The sequence below is a fragment of the Nelusetta ayraudi genome, unplaced genomic scaffold, assembly GCF_046127955.1.
Source record: "Nelusetta ayraudi isolate G7.1 ecotype Tasmania unplaced genomic scaffold, CSIRO-AGI_Nayr_v1 ptg000070l, whole genome shotgun sequence".
In the NCBI taxonomy this organism is placed as follows: Eukaryota; Metazoa; Chordata; class Actinopteri; order Tetraodontiformes; family Monacanthidae; genus Nelusetta; species Nelusetta ayraudi.
The window spans coordinates 1878399-1895150 of NW_027466120.1; the positions used below are offsets into that span (position 1 = coordinate 1878399).

The 16752-nt window shown below is 46.7% G+C and overlaps 1 protein-coding gene across 2 annotated transcripts in view; it reads right to left on the reverse strand.

Annotated features, from left to right (window-relative positions):
* Window positions 1-16752, reverse strand: part of chl1a (cell adhesion molecule L1-like a) — a 53436-nt gene that overhangs the window by 17453 nt on the left and 19231 nt on the right. For both annotated transcript variants that reach the window (XM_076041933.1, XM_076041934.1), the window contains 16 exons: window positions 15770-15940; window positions 14975-15089; window positions 14696-14877; window positions 14414-14548; window positions 13537-13677; window positions 12123-12234; window positions 11110-11276; window positions 10169-10334; window positions 9713-9837; window positions 8019-8123; window positions 4815-5012; window positions 4313-4383; window positions 3987-4209; window positions 2988-3103; window positions 1319-1523; window positions 46-168 (listed from right to left, as the gene is read on the reverse strand). In XM_076041933.1, coding sequence (XP_075898048.1) covers window positions 46-168; window positions 1319-1523; window positions 2988-3103; window positions 3987-4209; window positions 4313-4383; window positions 4815-5012; window positions 8019-8123; window positions 9713-9837; window positions 10169-10334; window positions 11110-11276; window positions 12123-12234; window positions 13537-13677; window positions 14414-14548; window positions 14696-14877; window positions 14975-15089; window positions 15770-15940 — 2355 coding nt within the window. The remainder of the gene's footprint in view (window positions 1-45; window positions 169-1318; window positions 1524-2987; window positions 3104-3986; window positions 4210-4312; window positions 4384-4814; window positions 5013-8018; window positions 8124-9712; window positions 9838-10168; window positions 10335-11109; window positions 11277-12122; window positions 12235-13536; window positions 13678-14413; window positions 14549-14695; window positions 14878-14974; window positions 15090-15769; window positions 15941-16752) is intronic.

Sequence of the window (16752 nt, forward strand, 5' to 3'; positions counted from 1 at the left end):
ATAAAATGAAAGCAAAAACTCTGTGAGAGAAAGTGAGGAACGTACTGTGCTGGCACTGCAGGAAGTATCCGGTGAGGACGCCGTTGAGCGTGCGCGGCGGGCCCCACACCAGCCTGAGGGAGTCTTCCTGGCCGTTGGAGGCCGCCAGGGCCGACGGCTGCCCGGGAACTGAGGCGACAGGATTAATAAAGGTTAGGAACCTTTGGCCATGCTGGAGACGGTTGAACACGATGCTGGGCCGCCGGCCCTGTTTTCCTGTTGGACTGCATTTTTAGGACCGTTTAAAGCTTTTGCCTTTGTTTAACTTTTCAATTTTCATTTATTTTATTTGAAGAGGACAATGCACATTAATTTACATTCTTATTGCTGTCAATGTGCGGGTGTTAGCCCTAGGCTAATATTCAACCGCAGTCCTCAGGCCTGATGTTAAAAACCATTAAAAAAAAAATAATTAAGTAAACAATGACGCAGTTTGACATTTTTAACTCGCCGCCTGCCACTCCTCACTCTAGAACGATGAAGCTACTTTCACAAGTGTCTGATAATTTGTCTCGTCTGCCTCATTGGCTTAATGTTGAACTGCATCTGTTGTGTGGAGGAAAAAAGGAAAAGCCTCCAGACATGTTAGAGAGATTTAATACAACACATGTACATAATGTTGTCAAAATCTGTCTGTTATTGCGTAATTAACTAAGTGGTTTAAAACAACCTCCCTGTATCTGCTTGCTTGAGGTGCTTTGGGTGTTTTTTCTGAACACAACAAGTGTCCAAGTGTTACATGGCTTTGCGGAACAAACTCTTGTGTCTCGAAGGATGTTTCTGGAACGAGCGTGAAAACGCGGCCGTCAGCGCGAACACATCTGTCTGAAACGGATGAGGAGACCAAAGTGATCCTCAGCCTCATTCACCCTAAAAAAAAAAAACATTCTTGACAGCATTTCCTCTGTCAAGAATGACAGACAATCCTCTCTCAGTTCTTCCGCTGGTGTTGTTTACCACCCACATCACATTTGTCTCGTGGTTGTGGGTCTTCAGCTCAGATCCGTGGAGAACACACAGGAGACACGCAGGAAACAGGAGAGCTTCCATCCTTTGCTTTATAAATTTGAAAGGAAACAGATACAGGATTCTGACACCGAGCTGAAGCAGCAAATATTGTTGCCTGTTTTGAATAAACGGGAAGGACATTTGAAAGACTTCGCTTCTGCTGGAGTTTGTTTACTTCTGCTCACTGCACGTACGAACATCCGTTTGCGGCGTGCGTTCATGTGCGTGTGTAAGATATGTACGAGATACCACCGTACGTGTGTGACCTCACCCCCCTCTGGCGTGTCGAACGTGACCGGGTCGCTGTTGGGACCGTTGCCCTTCTTGTTGAACACGTTGACGGTGAGCCTGTACTCAGAGAAAGGGTGGAGACCCGGCACCACGGCGTGGCTCCTGTTGCCGGGGAAGGACATGGAGTGGCGCTCGTCCAGGGTCTTGTTAGGATTCAGCAGGCTCCGTTTCCTCATCCAGCGGACCTGTTGGAGGGCAGAGTAATGAACGGCGTGAGGAAGAGGGAGGAGAGGAGTGGAGGGGGAACGGAGGTGGAGATGATGCGGAGGAGAATCGTTTAACGGCTGGTTTCCTCTCTAATGAGGCTGATACCTGGAAGCCCAATGCATTCAAAACTGTGAAGATGTGGATTTTTTTTTTTTTTTTATTCTAGCAATTACCACGAGGCATGATGAGTTATAAAAGAGAGGCTTGGTCACACTGGCAGCCACCGAGCTGATGATGAGAGTGCACGGCAAAGCTAATCGAGCCTATCAGGACAAGTCAACAGACAAATCCGAGTCATTCATTCATTCATTCATTCATTCATCTTCTATACCCGCTTATTCCTATTCAGGATCACGGGGGTCTGCTGGAGCCTCTCCCAGCTGTCATAGGGCGAAGGCAGGGTGACACCCTGGACAAGTGGCCAGTTCATCGCAGGGCCACATAGAAACAAACAACCATTCACAGTCACATGCACACCTACGGACAATTTAGAGTGTTCAATTGACCTCACATGCATGTTTTTGGAGTGTGGGAGGAAGCCGGAGAACCCGGAGAGAACCCACGCAGACACAGGGAGAACATGCAAACTCCACACAGAAAGGTCCCAGGCCCGGGCCCCGGAATCGAACCCACGACCTTCTTGCTGTGAGGCGACAGCGCTAACCACGGCGCCACCGTGTCGCCCGAGTCAGTGTCTTTAAAATATGGTGGCATTGCATGCAACGTGGTTAAGTTGGTATCATACTTTTTTTTCCATTAATTCACTAATGAGGCACCTGCATATCAATTACTCATTAAGAACACTTTTTTTTTCTTCTTTTTTTTTTGCAACTTTAAAGTCTTGCAAAGAGTGATATTCCTCTGGGAGGAAAATCAGAATGAGCTGTGTTTCTCCTCCACAGGTAGTTTGCTGCTTTGTCTGTGCTGGTAGATGGAAAACACCCCCAGAGAAGATGAAGGGGCGGCTTTGCGATTCAAAGTGCCCCGCAGCAAATAAAAACTTTTCAAATTAAACGGGCACTTTGTGCGCAAACAACATTCACTCATGTCAACTGACGGAACAGAATCAGTTGAATGGCTCAATTTTCTTTTTTTACTCCTAATGGATAAAAGGCCTGGACGGAGAACGCAGCATCTCATTAGGTGTAATTACATTAATAGGACAACACAGATAAATGTATCCATTAGTCCAGTGGCTCAGCGCTGTTGACCTTTTGCATATAGATCAGACATTAAATCAAATCACTCACTCACTGAACTATTCAAGCGGCAGTGAGAACATTCGTTGACTGAAGCCTCTTTCCTTGTCGTGTCAGATGTTTTTTAAAGCAAAAAAAAACAAAAACGTGATAACTGTACAAAACAGCTTACACCTTGTTTCGCATTCTTTTCTTCAACAACCTGAAGAAAGTTGTGCTTCCTGCCAACCAGTGTTTACTCACGTGGTAGCCCCCGAGATGACCTCTCACTGTGGCAGACGGAGCCGGGGTCCAGCTAACTCTCAGAACCGTGGTGTTGAAGACCTCCACCGCTATGTCCCGCGGTGCTGCAGTGGGAACTGAAGAAAGAACACACAGAGGAGAGTCGTGAAGGCTGACACGCTCGCAAATGATAAAAAAAACAAAAAAAAACTCTCTTTGAGACACGGCTTCACACGCAAAAATACAACATTAAGGGAAAACAGCCCAATTAGAGTGTCAGTGAAAGAAAGGAACATGTTTTTTTTTATTATCATTATTGTCGAGGCCTGCAGAAAACGTTCAGATGGTGCACAGTGAGCACAGAGACGCTGGTTTATCAGCACAAATGTGCACAATTACTGAACAGCCTTTTTATTCGATGCATTTGTTACCCCCCCAGGCCCTCCCACACACACACACACACACACACACACACACACACACACACACACACATACCATCCCATCCTACAGCCCTCCTGAAAAGGTCTTTTAGTAGCAAAATCTAACACCAGTCACGAAAATGAAAGCGGCTCTCAAAAACGTTCTGCTCTACATGCGACTGCACTGTTGGCGGGGAGGGGAGGAGCGAAGCGGGACAAACACAAAGCCAGAGGAGCAGCCGCCGAGTGGTGGCCTTAAAGCGCAAATTGTGTCACCATCTATCAAATCTCCCACAGCGTCCGGGACGGAGGAGAAAATATGGCATTCCGCCACTCTACAAAGCTTATTTGCCACCTGCTGGATTTGGACAGATTTTTTTCTTCTTCTTTATTTCCTGAGGGGAGGCAAAGTCACTACTGCACAGACAGGGTGAAGGCAAAAAGAAAAACTTAACCTGACACATTTTTCCGCAGACAATGCCAAAAGACGGCTGAGTGGGGACACAACCACACAAGTGTTGAAGTTGTGTGGGTTAGGGTTAGTGTGGTTGTTGAGTGTAAAAGGTATAAAATGGGTGTTTCAGTCCCCCCCTACTCACCATCTTCCCCCGAGTATCCGCTCACAGTCTTGGGCTCGGGGCCCCAGCCGTGGCTGTTGCGGCTCTGGATTTTGATTTCGTACGGGGTGAAGGTGGATGTGTTCCTCACGACAAACGAGTGCCTTTTGACAAGATGTTCCCTCCAGTCGTCGTCCACACCTGCCTTCCTGTAGCTCACCCTGTACTCGAGGCCAGGGCCATTGTGTTCGATGGGCGAGAGAGGCTGCAAACAGCACAGGGTGATTCATGAATCATGAATTGTTGTTTTTTTGTTTTTTTTTTAAACTGCAGCGGCTAATAAGCAGATGTGTCCTCATCCTCCTTACCTCCCAGCTGATGTCCATCTGGTGAGGAAGATGGCCTTGGATCTTGATGTTTGCCGGGTTTCTGTCAGGAGCTTTGAAAAGAAAAGTGCAGTGGCACACACCGTAAGCTTAAGCCAACTTTGTTTCAGTCTCTTTTTACATTACCATCAATGAAGTTAAAAAAAAAAAAAAAGAACGGAGGAGAAACTGCGCTTTCTCAAGGCACAACATTCAAATGAGAGCCGAGATCAAGCGGCCCGAGCTGAAACTTTAACTTGAAGGGCTTCAGAAGAACCCGAAAGTGTTGTATCTCCATCCAGTCACTCTTTCTTTTCATGGCCAAAAGCAGGCCTCTCCTCACAGAGAAGCTCTCCGGTTCTTTCTGAAGAACTGTCAAAACTATCGAGCTGTCACAATGGACTGATAACTAAAGTCTAGAAGTAAATAAATAAATAAATAAATAAATAAATAAATGAATGAATGAATGAATGAATGAATGCTAATTAAAGCCACTGAGTCTCACCAGCAGGGGGTGTTTTGTGTCTCTCAGAAGGCTCACTGGGGGGTCCGGGTCCAACAGCATTAACCCCATACACTCTGAACTTGTAGTTAAGATGTCCGTGTAGCAGCAGCTCGGCTGTTGCCTGGTTACCGGGTACTTTCTTCAGCTCCCTCCACCTGCCGGGCTCCCATTGGCTCTCCTCAAACTCCACTATGAATTCTGTGCTCATGCAAAAGAGACGAGACAGAGTGAAAAACAATAATAAAATAATATTCCAATAACAATGTGGTAGGAAAATGTAAATATATAAGTATATACAATATATGTATATATATATACACACATACATATAATACACAGAGCAGGCGGCTGTGTATTATTGATTGACAGCTGCCAGAAACTGAAGCGTTTCTCTGAGATAAAAAGCTCCTACACAACTTTACAACCCTGCACCATGGCTGCATGGATTTTCTCTGAACTGCATCATCTTGACATCTTTCTTCATGCACTGAAAAAAATGACACTTTTATACTGCGCTTGCTATATTAACTTTTCGTTCCAGTTTTATACAGGCGTTCGGTTCTTCTGGCGAACTTTATTTGTGCTACGATTCGAAGCCGACAAGTTTTTTTTTTTTTTTTTGCGGGCGGCTATTTGCAAGCTGTCGCTCTGCGATGCAGCGCGCGGGTCAGGGTCACGCTGAAGTGCAGCGGCGGCTCGCTGGGAGTGCCAGCGGGCCGTCGCCATGGCGACGGGTGTTTGACTCTCCGCCCTCCGTCGCTTCTCGCCACGTGCCAGTCAAGTTGAACAAATTGGGGCTGTTGGTTGGGTAAATGTCAGAGGCAGCCCGTGCCCGTCAGATCCCCGGCTAAAGAGGGGGGCTTCACGGGCAGGAGGGGGCGGTGCTTCACGAGCGAGCCTGGCGCCACATCGCATTATGATAAGGGGCAGCTGCACCCACTTACACGGTGCTGCAAGAGGAAGAAGAAAAAAAAAAAAGCCCCTGCATATCAAGTACTGCGGACAGCGGAGAGCCGGGCTCTTCCCCTCGCACTATCGCTGAAATCCCAACCACTCTGCCGGACTCGGCCACTCTAGCGCTGCTTTACATGCAAGGCACAGTCGCGACTCCAGTACCAGCTTGTCGACCGCGGCGGTTCTGCCGGGCCGGCGCCGAGCTCGGGGGCCTGTTTCTCTTGTTAAGATGAAGAATGAGCCTTCGCAAAAGGTGGTTCCAGAGCGAGTGAGACGGTCTCGGGGCTTAAAGGATAGATGGCTCAACGTTAGAGGTGAAGGGGGCGGGGCTTCTGCCAAACACAAAGCCAGCGATGCTGAACGGGGCGATAATGTCGAGGGAACAGCGGTGGTCCTTCAAAGGGACACACCAAGAATTCATCTATGAAGAATAGCAGCATGACCAAATGAATTCAATTAGTGGGTTAAAAACTAGAAAGCGGGAAGTAGCTCCAGCTGTGGATCACCGAGCACAGCACCGCTGTTAGCTCTAGCGCTACTCGACTCGAGCTAGTGAATTTTGCTCTGGAAGAAATTCTTTTGAGTTCCAACTGTCGATGTTGGCGGAAATAACGAGGTCTTTAATCTGGCTTCACCTGCTACTCCCCCGAAGATTTGTCGCAAGATAATAATACTGTGACATGAATGCGATTCCTCCTGTTTCCAGTCACCGCTGCTCTCTGGCAGGACGCTGGCTGTTTGATCACCGAAATATAAAAACAAAGCAAAAACCAAAGTCGGCTCGACCTCCCCACCCCGACTGGTGCGATTGCGTTGGAGAGTTTCCCATATCGACTGGAGGAGCGTAGCCGTCTTGATTGTGCAAACTGAAAATGTCTCCAATCAGCTGCGGCAGAACTTAAACTGAACATTAGTCATGCAGCACTACGCCAGTAAGCGTGCTGAAAATAAGGATGACTCGCACGTACCCGGAGCCTCCGCTAACCGCTCCCCAGGAGCATCCGAGTGATTGTTTGATCAAGAGGGGGATAATGAAAGTGTAAACAAGGGAGTGATTTCAGGCGCGGCTCTAGCTTTCGGCAATTTCCCACAGTAGATAAATTACAGTGAATTAACATTTCCATGTTAGCCGGCTCCGGGCCCGGGCCGAACCGAGTCTGCGCGGCGCCGCGCGGATACGGTGTGGAGAGGAGCCGGCGGCGGCCTGATTAATTAAACATAATAACAGAGTGGATAAGGTAAATGAGCGGCTCCTCTTCAGACATCCACTTCCTGATGGCAGATAACGCCTCTCAGCGTGAGTGAACAACGCGCGATGACACAATTAGCCGCTGATGTGCGCCCTTATCAGTCAGTCGGCTCCAAAATAACACAGCCTCCTTTGAAGAGGTGAAAGCGACAAAAGCGCTTCGCCGCCAGGTTCCTCGGCGGGCTTTTTTTCTTTCTTTCTTCCTTTCTTTATTTTTTTTAAAGCGCTTTAACTCTCTTTGTCTCTCTCTCTCTCTCTCTCTCTCTCTCTTACTCTCTCTCTTGGTGAAGGTGACGTGAGTGACGAGCGGCAGCCTAATCGACTCGCGACAAAAGCGAGTTGTAATGTGGCGTCGGGCGACACAGCGCGGTGCATTTTGCTGAAGTCCGTCATCAGGCTTACCTGAGGCCTTGTTCAGACTGACTGCCAGCCAAAATCTGATTTTTAGCCCATCCAGATTGAAAGAAACCGGATGGCTCTCATGTAATCTGAACACAAATCACATGAAATCCGATTTTTGCAAAAACGGATTGAAACCACCTTTCGGGGATGTAGTTTCAAATCGCATTTGGACAGATGCGTCTCAGTCTGAACAGCTCCGGACATTCACTCAGATGAAGGGTCACCTCATCGCAATGTGCACTCACCAGCCACTTTGTCAGGGACGCCTTGCTTGCGCCAGGGTTAGCTAATAAAGTGGCCGAGTGTCAGAGATGCTATTCTGCAAAGCCCAGGTTCTAACCAGTGCTTATTTTTCAGTTCCCGTTGCCTTTCTGTGGGTCTCCGACCAGTCTGACCCCCGACCTCAACAAGTCATTCTCCTCCACACAGCTGCTGCTCCCGGGGGAATTTATATTTTGGTGCCATTCTCTGAAGGGTCTTGTAGCTGTGGGGCGCAGATGCTTCCCGCAGGTGGTCGACGAAGTAACAACAGTCGTGCAGTATCAAGTGTTCAGCACACCGTCGGCGAGCGTGCCACTTCTTCTACAACACTTATTTACCCGTCACTGAGCTGTTGTGATCGCTCCCCGGCACCCAAACCAGGACGACGTTCCTCGGGCCGCTGACCTCCACTATCGCCAAATTTGTCGGCGCATCGGGAACGTCTGTGGGTCAAAAACATCAACAATGTTGAGGATTGAACTCCTCCCTGAGATTGCAGCATGAAATCAGTGACTAACAACAGCTTGTCAATCCTCTTAAAGTCACAAGTGACTTGTTTTCAGCGTTTGACACTGGCCAATTTACTGGTGCAATCTCCATTGGCCTTACAAAAGCTTTCGATACGGTAGACCATTATCTTCTCCTTGACAAACGCCATCACATTGGTCTGAATCCAAAAATCTTTTAAACTCTTACTTTCACAATAGGCAACAATACGTAGTTTAAGTGAATGGTTGTAAATCCAGTCAAATGCTTGTTGAAACGGGTGTTGCTCTATACTAGGTCCACTTCTTTTTTTCCCATGTTTTAAATCAAAGATTTACCTCAACTGTGCTCTGCCTGTCGTGTTCATCTTTATGCTGACGACACTGTTATTTACCATTACACTGCTGATGTATCACAAATCCACTATCATTTACAGCATGATTTTACTATTGTCCAACACTGGCTTAACCACAACATGCTTGTCCTTAACATGAAAAAAAAATCATGCTCTATGGTATTTGGTACAAGGCATGGTTTATCACATTCGCCAGAGTTACTTACTAATTTTAGTGATGGAACTCCTTTAGAGAGAGGCAATGTATTTAAATACCTTGGACATTGGATGGACCCTGAGCTCACTTTTAAACCGTCTGTTTGGATTCTCTCCACCGATCAATTAACTGTTTTTCATTTCAAGTCAGGAGAAGAATCTTTTCTCAACTTATGCTACCTATACTCGATTATGCTGATGTTGTTTACCAAAACACCACAGACACTATTCTCAAAAGTGTCAATATTTTAAATAACTCCTTGTGCAGATTTGTTTTGAGATGTCCATTCAGAACACACCATTGCCTCATGTATGAGGCCCTCAGTTGGCTTCATCCCAAATCCAGGCATCAGTTAAAACTGGGTCTAGTTTCTTTTTAAATGTATCCACTCAAACGTTCCACTATATTCAAAACAGTTCCTGGTCCAATGTACTGTACATCTTCATATCCTCTGAGACCATTTGACTACACCATTTTTTTTCATAAAGAAATAGGTCGCAAATACAAAGCTCCATGTGATTGGAATAATCTCCCCTCCTTTTTAAAGTCAATCAACTCTTGTTTTTTTTTTTCTTCAGATTAAATTTATTTTCAAGCTGCACTTGTTTTTGATTTTGTGTTTTGTTTTATCATTATTTTTGGTATTATTTAAAAATGTAATGGTTTTTTGATGGTATTTTGGTATTGGCTTGTTGTAGGGATTTGTGAATGCATGTATGTATGTGCATACTCAAACAGCATATATTGCATTGTTCCTAGTATTCTTACTTTGACTGTAACCTATTATTTGAGAACTTCCGATACGGTGGGTGGTGTTTGGGTGCTGTGGAAGTCAGAGAGCAGTATGTTTTGTGTCTGTTGTTTATTATTCTAATATATGCTTTGTGTTATTCTCCTCTGTCTGCATTGGGGCCCTCTTGAAAACGAGATGCTGCATCTCAGGGGGCGACCCTAAATAGATTGAAATTCATTTTTGTACAGCGAGCCGGACTCACCCAGCACGGTGAGCAGCGCCGTGGCGTTGTCCTTGTCAAGGCTGGTTTGAGCCACGCACGTGTACACGCCCTCGTCCCTCAGGTTGACGTTCATGATCTGCAGCATTCCATCCGCCGCCATGTACCTGCGTGCAAGAGCGAGAGGACTGTGTGAGAGGAGCGAGTAGTCAAAAAAAAATAAACTTCACAACACTCCAAAAGCACGGCCACATCGATCGGCAACATCTTGAATAAAAGTGGAATATTGATGTGTTTTGGTTTTTTTATTATTCTTATTATTTGGAGAGAAACGCTGTTACTTTTCCGATAAACTTGAACGAAATTGTTTTGTCATTTGTCCTCCTCGCTGGTCCGGATAAGGCACAAAGCCGGTTGGATTTAAACACGCCGCACAAAGCCGCCTCATGCCGCACGAAAACACAACGCAGCGGGGACTATTGAGCCACAGACGCTCACCTGGAATTCTCCTCGGCGGAAAGTTGGATATCCTCCCCGTCTCTCCTCCACAGCACCTCAAAGGAGGCCTGCAGGCTTTTATCGTACTCGGCCTGGCACATCAACTGGGCTGTGGTCCCACTCATGATCTGGGCGTCCTGAGGTCGCCTGACTATTCTAGTCGGGTCTGCAGAATTTGGCGCGGGAGGGCCAGGAACAGAGGCAGGCGCATTAAAGAGATTACATTAAAAGATATGAAGATGTCACTGGCATTCACAGTTAAAACACGTATGGACACCTTATATATTTGAAAACCACTGCCTGCTGGAAGAGGAGAGTCTGTATTCAAAGGCAAATCATTTATTTTGTCGCTGGTCTTTCTTTTACAAAGACGGAGCTCATCAAAAGAGTGATGCTGTTATTCTGCTCGGTACATTTAAACCACATTTATAAAGAAACTACGAAGGAAATATTGATTACAAAAGGAATTCTGCCTCCGAGACCTTGAACCTAAAGGTCCTATATTTAACCCATTTCCCCCCCCCAAATCTTCCTCTTTCATCCTTTGTGACAAGACGAAAGGGCCGATTTCAAGAAGGGCACACACTCCTTGAGAAGAGGAGCAAGCGAAAGAAGTAAAATTTTAAGATTTTTTTTTTCATTTCTGAATCGTCCACTAACAGGTTGGAGATGCACATCGTCATTGAAAACAGTTTTTTGCATCACATAGGACCTTTAATCCACGTCAAATTGGTGTCTTTGATGGATTTAAGTATCTCTGCAATATGAGAGCAAAACACTTGCTAAAAGGACAACCCAATTAAATTTACCAAAATATTTTAGGCTGGGTAAAATATGAAAACGATGTTTCCGTGAACTGCCCCACTAATGGGGAATCAAACTGCAGTGGTGAGTGCGAATCCTGTGTCAGCGAGTCAACACAGTCGACACCTCTGTGGTACCTTTCACGTCCAGCGCAGCGGTGATGGAGGCTCCGCCTTCCGTGTTGTTGGCCACACACTGGTACGTCCCGCTGTCGTTCTTCTCTGCACCAGCGACTCGCAAAGAGCCATCGCCGAGGGTCAAAAAGCGGCCTGCGTGGACCGCCTCGGAATCGCCGCTTTTGACCCTGCGAGAGGAACATTTCACAGCTTGTCACGCTGCAGGTGCGCTTGTTAACGTTCCGCCGCAGCCATCGTGGCTACAGTGCTGCAAATGTCATTGGTTTTTGCCATTAGAGCCAATTCAATACTTCAGACAACTCATCGAGTATTGCTCTAAACTATGATAAGAAAATGGAGACAAATCAAGCCCTTTCAAACAAGCCTGACAGAGGTTTTTTTTTTTTTTCTCCGTTTCGGATGAGTTTGGACAGCGTGAGTTGAAGAACAAGGATTCGGTTCAGAGCGAAAGCAAAGCCACCGTGGCTGGAATATCGTCGAAAATCAGAAGATCCATTCTAATATCCTGGGGCTCTTTGATAACTCGAGTGTTTAGTCAGAGGCCGTGCACGATCCCATTTCTTATCACACAACCGCTGCGTTTGTTTAGAGCCTTAATTAAATCATTTTAACGAGACAAATTTCAAGGAAAGGGGAAGAGGATTATCTCATCAGACAGACACTGTGTTCCTGTCAAATACCTGCAGCAGCGCAGGACTAATAATGTGACTCACTGCTGTGATGTGCGTGCCGCTTCTATCCGTCAACTGCAATAAAAAAAATGAATTCAAAAAAAGCAGACACCTGCAGACTGGGCGTGCACGGCTGACTGGCAACGGCTATGTAAGGTGCTTGCGTGGAAAAAAGAAGAGAACGCGGCTGTTTAACATATCCAACATTCACGCCGACGGGAAGGCGGGACGCTGCCTCCGTCCTCGCAGCGCACATGACAAAAAAAAAAATGTTGCTGTGAAACGTCTCGCTGGCAGCCAGCAAGTGCGATAACAGGCCCATTCCCTCCGCTGATCCCTTACCAGGAGAGGACGGAGGGCGGGGAGCTGAAAACGCTGCAGTCCATGAGGATGTCGTCTCCCTGCACCACGGCGTACTGCTGGCGGTTCCTCGTGAGGATCAGAGGAGCCACGTCTGACAGCGAGGAGGGGGCGGGGGGGACAGACAGAGAGGAGAGAGGAGAGAGATCACCACGGCTCATGTGTTACCAGTCGGCCGTCCAAATCTATTTTCCGAGGGAGTCGGGGTGGGGGTGGGGGGGAGATAAACTCGGAACACGGGTCCAAACGGTTTGAACACCCCGACAGCTGCAGGGAACAGGCCTGCGGTGAGTGAGGCTGGCAAAACACCAGCTACCCTTTCCATTTTTAAACCTGCACCTTATTCAACCGCAATCCATCATCCATTTAGTACATGGGACGACTTTGTTTTGCTTCAGCGCACACATATGATGGGTTAATACAAATATGAAATTCTTAATCACTGCTTATTACGATTTTCAGCCTATGAGTACCAGCATGTAGTCGTCTTCTTTCTATTCATGACTGAGCAAAATATAGCAAATTTTCCATAGTGGCTTAACAGATATACTACGATTTAATAATGATCATATAACATATCCAAGGATCGGATCGTCCCTTGAAGAAATATTTGAAAAACTTATTTGAAAATGCAACTTTGTCGAGAATAAAACAACTGTTAAAAGTGAAGAATGGCAATTCTATCATGGACTAAGTGCTGATAATTTCTCTTCCCGGGGCTTCACCAACAACCTGGAACAGCCAGGATTGTCCATGCACAAATTCCTCTTTTCACGCCAAAGGAAGAACGAGAGAGTCGAGCACTCGGCAAGGGAACCTTCAAATGTGTTGGGGATTTGAGCAGCAGGAGTTGCATGGAAACCATGTTTTGTGTGCATGTTTTGTTGGTTTTTACAGTGAAGAGTGTCTTTCTTTTTGCGAGGTAGCGAAGCGAGCACAAATTGGAAACGTCAAGGCCGCGAAGAGAAGGCGCCGCTGTAGCTCATGCAGATTCAACAGTGTTTTGCATAAAACTGCTGCTGTGCCGCTCTCATCCCTGATGGTAGACTGAAAGTCTCATCTTATACTGTGTATATATATACATATATACATATATATTTGCGTATATAGATAGACAGATAGATAGATAGATGTTTATAGATATAGATTTTTTTTGCAGGTTCACCTTGCGGCTAATTTGATTTAGCTCCCCCAAAAAATAAAAAATAAAAAATAAATAAATGCATATGCATATGTGTATGCATATAAGTGCGTGTCTGAATATGTGTGTATTTTTTAAATAAACTGCAAGGTAAATCTGCGAAAGAAAAATGTTGCTGCTGCTCTCTTTTAAAAGCCGATCAGCACCTCTGCGACTGACGACTGCACTAAGAGTGTGAGCCAGTGCGACACCCACTCATGACCATGATGTTGACGTTCGCCAGGATGCTGCCGTGGCTGTTGGACGCTTCGCACTGGTAGACGGCGCTGTCCTGCTGTGTGGCGCCATGGAGCACCACCGTGTCGTCCAGCACTCGCCTGTAGTTCTCCGGGTCGTCTGACAGTGACACACACACAGACACACAGCATCAACATATTTTTCACAGGAACTACAATGGCCAACAACCAACAGGGAACTTAAAAGCCTGAACACATGCAAATTTCACAGCGGGGCAGATACTGAGACACGTGTGAATGATAATTACCGTTTCAACTTGTAGAAAGGAAGCTAGCGGGATCGCAGGCAACAAATTAAACCAACAAAAGAAATAGAGAGTCGGAGCCTTGATTGTGAAAACTCTTGGCAACTGATTAATGTTGCAGAGAGAGCTTAAGTCAATATTACATTTTCTTAACGCTCATCAATTCTTGACATCTCAAGGATCAGCCAGAAGCATAACATCAATCAAATAAATAGGAAAGTTGACTTAAACCAGAGGTTTAGTACCAGAGGATGGCGAATAACTACTCCAACACAGTGCTGCAGAAATTTCAGCCATCTGCAGATTTACAATCAACTTCAGGCGTTTAGTTAGGACATGCACATTGTTTTGTTTTTGAACTTGCAAGATTGTGTTGCCTGTCTGTGAAAGAAAACATACAAAAGCTCTCAAGCCCCTTTGCTGGAGTCACCAAGGAACTTCATGTGGATTCAGGCCACAACAGGTGTCAGTGTGCCGGGAGTCCAGAGTGGCTCCTCACCGCTCTGCCTCTTCACCCAGCACAAACACACACCTCACACACCACACACACACACACACACACAGGCCACAGCTGGAATCACTGCCACTCACCTCTGAACAATTCTCCGTTTCTCCTCCACGTGATGTCCGGTAAGGGCTTCCCTCTGACCGCACACTTGATGTGAACATCGGAGCCAATCATGGTCAGCTGACCCTGGGGAGGCTCCTTCACCCACCCGGGAGGCTCTGAGGATGAATTTATGAAGAGGTGAGTCAAAAAAAAAAACAAAAAAAAAACAACAACCTGCACTTTGGCGTCAACCTGCTCGGAAAGCAAACACGACGGGCGCAGTGCACGGATAAGGGCGCAATTACTTCCCGCAGCTGGCTTACCTTCCACTATCACGTCGAAGTAGTGCACGTCCTCTCCCGCGGAGTTTGTCGCCGTGCACATGTACTTGCCACCGTCGCCCTCTTGCGCCGCCGACAAGGTCAGGAGCTTGCCGTAGTTCAGATACTTGGCTCGGGGAGGCATCTTCTCCCCCATTTTCATCCACTTCACCTTGGGAGTGGGGCTGCAGCGGGAGAGGGGGAGATATGACAGGTCGTAACACAAGTGACATCACCATATGCACCGATGAGGTGGTTGGTCCCATCAGAAAGGATACATACTATCCCTCAGGTATGCACTCCAGCTGCAGGTCCTCTCCCTTTAACACCACCTTCTTCGTCTGAACACCAGAGGGCAGCAGCATGCTGGGAATTCTCACTGGGGGGGCTTCAGGCACTGGAAGGGTAGAGCGTAAAGCTTCTGTGTAATTTATACATTAAAAATAACATGCAATCTGAAAACAACTAATTTTGGTGCAATGAAGGGAAATGGTCTGTATGTGTGTTCATACATTAATTGTGCATAAAACAGAATAAACTTATTGAGGTCACCAGGATTGTGCCGCAACCTGCGGAAACACACTGTTGCGTGTCCAAAATATAGCGGGGAGGTGTTTATCTTGTGAAAGTCGGCTGTGTGTGTGTGTGTGTGTGTGTGTGTGTGTGTGTGTGTGTGTGTGTGTGTGACGCTCTCCTCTGCAACCGCCTCCTCCCTCCGCTGACTGACTGTCAGCTCTCAGGTTTGGGGAGGAAAAAAACAACAATGAGCTGCAGGAATGTGCAGGACAGGCCGTCTCCCTCCGCGCACGTTGCTCAACCCGGTGTGACCGGCGGGTCTTTAACGGCGCTGGGACATGACCAGGCAAGCACCGCCTCTTTGCGTGCAGCTCGTTGACGTTGTTGAGAATAAGCATGTTTTTTGTTGGTTTATGTCAAAAAGAAAGGCAGATTAAAGAGGGAGAGCGCTGGACTGCTTTTGTGCTTTTGTGACTTATGACCTACAGGAATCTATCCTCAGCGTCACAGAAAACAGGTGATTTGTCAGTATTTCAGTTTGGGCGGTCATTCAAAACCTACGGGCTTCCACCAGCACGGCCGTGGCAGGCTTGTGGACGATGATGCGTATAATGGTGAAGGAGGCGAAGCAGCAGTAGTCCGGCCGGCTGTCGTTCTGCAAGGCGTGAGAGATGTACAGGTTGCCGTCGATGCCCGTGGAAACCCTCTCGTCCTGCTGGATGGGCTGGAGAGCTGGAGAAAAAAAAAAAACACAAGGACATGCCGTGACTGGAGAGAACAAGGAATCTCTTAGTTTTGGGAAGAACTTGAAGGCCAAAACGCGAAAGTTCACATTTCAAATGGTTTTCGAAAACTGCGGCACGACGCCGCTGCTGCAACTTGAAAAGCAGCCTGCCGACGCTGCGGCAGAGCTCAGGCAGACATGAAAGGAAATGCCCCAAAGTGTTTCCTTGTATAGGCAGACTTCTCCGGCATATTTGGCTCATAAAGAGCCATTATTTGAGTTACGGGTCAGCGGTTAGACCGCAGTCAATGCTATTCAGAGTATTTCACAGCTTCTCGGCCCTCTGTGGACGGGCGCTTATTCGCAACGATGCAAAAGAAGTGTTAAGCCTTGATTTAGGTGACCTGAGCATTCTTGGAATGGTGGATTCCATCAACACAGTCACTGTTTACTGTAAAGCTTAGACAGACTGGTGCTCATAAGTACTCTACTATTATGTACTATTCCGCATATATATACGAAACTGAGTGTTAAGAAGGGGCAAAAGAAGAGAAAAAGTGACAAAGAGGGGTCTCCATAAACAAACTGAAAGGAAACCGTGCTGCTGAGACTGTATTTGTCACGTATTTGAATGTTGTTTTTTTGTGAGAAATCTGAGGATGCCCTCACGTAGCTTGTGACTTGGCACAGCGCGCCCAGTCTTGAGTCCTTTTTGAAGTCAGTATTTCAAATTGAATGAGCGCAGCCTTTCCAACAGCTTCCATTCAAACAAACAGCAACGTCAATACATTCAACAGAATGACTAAAAAAAAAAACGTAT